The 2,591-nt window shown below is 44.1% G+C and overlaps 1 protein-coding gene across 1 annotated transcript; it reads right to left on the reverse strand.

Annotated features, from left to right (window-relative positions):
• Positions 1-657: 657 nt before the first annotated feature.
• nmbb (neuromedin Bb) lies at positions 658-1,566 on the reverse strand. Its single transcript, XM_020590011.1, has 3 exons — positions 1,360-1,566; positions 989-1,176; positions 658-888 (listed from the first exon to the last, which is right to left on the reverse strand). The coding sequence occupies exons 1-3, from the start codon at positions 1,523-1,525 to the stop codon at positions 835-837; spliced, it is 408 nt and encodes a 135-aa protein (XP_020445667.1). The 5' UTR covers positions 1,526-1,566; the 3' UTR covers positions 658-834.
• Between the last annotated feature and the right edge of the window lie 1,025 nt (positions 1,567-2,591).

The raw sequence follows: 2,591 nt of genomic DNA on the forward strand, positions 1-2,591 counted from the left end.
AGCTGTTGCCTGCCCGGTAATAGTAATGGATTAGCCCAAGGCAAAGAAGCTGCGTGGCCTATCTCATTTGGCCATTATTGATCTAGAGCATAGATCATCCATTTACTTAAAGGACAAGAAGAGTGACTTCATTTTCAAATATTTAGGAAGCTCGACAATGTGACTCACAGGCTGTGCAGGATGCTGCCTACATTTGGATTTATGTAAGTGTTATTTTGGATATGTCTTTAGTATAAAACCCAGACGGAACAAGTAGGTGATTGTTTTGCCCTTACAAAATAGCTGTGAGGTGAGCTATGCCAACATAAGTGGGCAAACTCAGTAGCCTATAAAGGTTTACTTCACACAAACTGTGCGCACACACTGTGGCCTACTTCCTCTTTTTTTTGAGGCCACGATGAATTAAGCGGACGAGTCATCTGTCTAAGAAGCGTCTGCACAGCTCAGTCCTGTCAGCGGAAACGAGAGGAGCCCAGTGTTGTGGCCAAACTGTGATGCCTTAGTCACGTAAAATCAGTAATTCTGTGCTGGTGTAAACTGAGATATGATTTCGGTAAACTAAAACACGATCCATCAGTCATGATTTATCTGCCAAAGTCATAGCAGTGCAAATAATTATTTTATTTAATATAAATAGCTTTAAACAACAAGACCATATGAAGTATTTTCATCAAAATAAACTGAGAAAAACTCGGTTGCAAATGGCACATGAGCTGTAGGCTAGGTATGACAGTTGCGGTGATTTACAATCATGATGAGCAGGAGACTGTGCCTGATTCATTTATTTTAACCCATGAGTCCAGATGATCCGTGTTCATGCGCGCCAGACTCTCATCACTTTCTGCTTCGGATGTAGCTCTCTAAAATCTTCATCAGCAAGTCTGCCTCCTGAAACAGAACCCATGACATCAAACTAAAAATACAGATCAATTTTCATTTGTTTGTCATTTTTGTGCGCAAAGAACATTCGGACATGAGTGGTCCTCACCTGGTCTTTCGAGCCGCTGTCTTGTGTATCCACCTGCGCTTGTAACACCACCCTCAGAAACTCTTGGAAGAGCTCCCCGAGAGCGCTTTGCTCGGCTGGAAGGCTGACTTCCAGAGCATCGGCGCCCTGTCCTTCAGCCGGAGGCAACATGGGGGTATCCATCACACTCTTCTTGCCCATGAAATGTCCTGTCAAAAAAAAAAAAAAAGCAGACAAACGCTATTCAAAGAGAAAAACCTCTGACGTGGCACAATCGACATATATCAAAGCAAAGAAAACGTGATAATGTCAAAATAAATTCACTCTGTGGAAAATATATGACAATATGAGCGTTTGCTCTACAGTGAGGTGGATTAGGAGATGATTCTTACCTGTAGCCCACAGATTGCCTCTTGGATTTACTTTAATTTTTGCAACTTTATTCCTAAGCTCGGTCAAGTCGACTCTTACTGCAGCCGTAAAAGACATGAAAGAAAATAAGACGAGACAACTAAAAAAGCCGCACTGGCAAACATGATTCAGTGTAAACCCTCTCATCTCTACGAGTGGCGATCTGTCCTGCGGGGCGCAAACTTCCGAGTGTCTCCTGTTCACACGGGCACATCCAGCCTTTATAGGCTCCCCTGGCTGGGGAGGGCTCTGTTTACACTACGTGTCATTTCACTCACCCGGCTAAATAAACCGAAACATAGTTGGTCTCGAGTGCAATTACAGACCATTTCCGTCACTCCGCGTCTGGACGCGCGTCTTTTACGCACCACACAATTCATTTTGAACTCAGGGCAGATGCGAATGTTTGGTGAAAAACGGTCTTGTCAGCCATCCAAGTAGATGAGTAGCAATATACCAGTGCACAAATATTCAGTGGGGGTTGATTGATTATCTTCTCCTGTTAAAGGCTCAAACAGTTCACAGTAGTTTGGGGGCATGAAAGGCTAGATAGTAAGGATATCTAGTACCAACAGCTTGTTTCTTTGATTAAATTCCCGTCGAATACATTCATAATCTTCTTATAGCTCATATTAAACTGACACAACCTATACTGTAACCATAAAAGCTCAACAAACGGGTAAACACTAAAATGGCGTTTTGGAGGTTGTGGTCTGTTGGTGTAAATTGTGCCGTCGGGTCCGTGAAATGGCATCCCTGTTAATTAAAGCTTCTCTCTAGAGTAACGCAGTAATTTCCAGGTCCCTCTGCCTCCCTCGGCTCCCAGGATCAGGCCTGGCCCCATACAATGAGCAACATGACGTGAGGCCAGTCGCAGCATGCTGCTGTGATCACCATCCGTCCTCTGAGGACAGGAGAACCCGCTGATTCTCGCCTCTAATTTAGAGCTGATAAGACAGAGGCCTGTTTGTCACTTCAGGGTGCTAAAGTTGTAAGTTTCTGGGAAAGCTACAGCTCCTGTCTTTGACCTTTCATAACCTTTGGCATTTGAGATATTCTGATCCGCTGAATGTCAGGCTAATTAGAAGAAGGCGTGACCATCAGGGCTTCACTCATAAATTCACAGATTAGATGAACCCAGGAAGCTGGGGGTCACTTGGAGTTACTTTGTTCTGCCACTGTAAAAGCTGGAGCTCTTTCCACAACTCACAGC

This window comes from Monopterus albus, unplaced genomic scaffold (genome assembly GCF_001952655.1).
Source record: "Monopterus albus unplaced genomic scaffold, M_albus_1.0 scaffold10.1, whole genome shotgun sequence".
Taxonomy (NCBI): domain Eukaryota; kingdom Metazoa; phylum Chordata; class Actinopteri; order Synbranchiformes; family Synbranchidae; genus Monopterus; species Monopterus albus.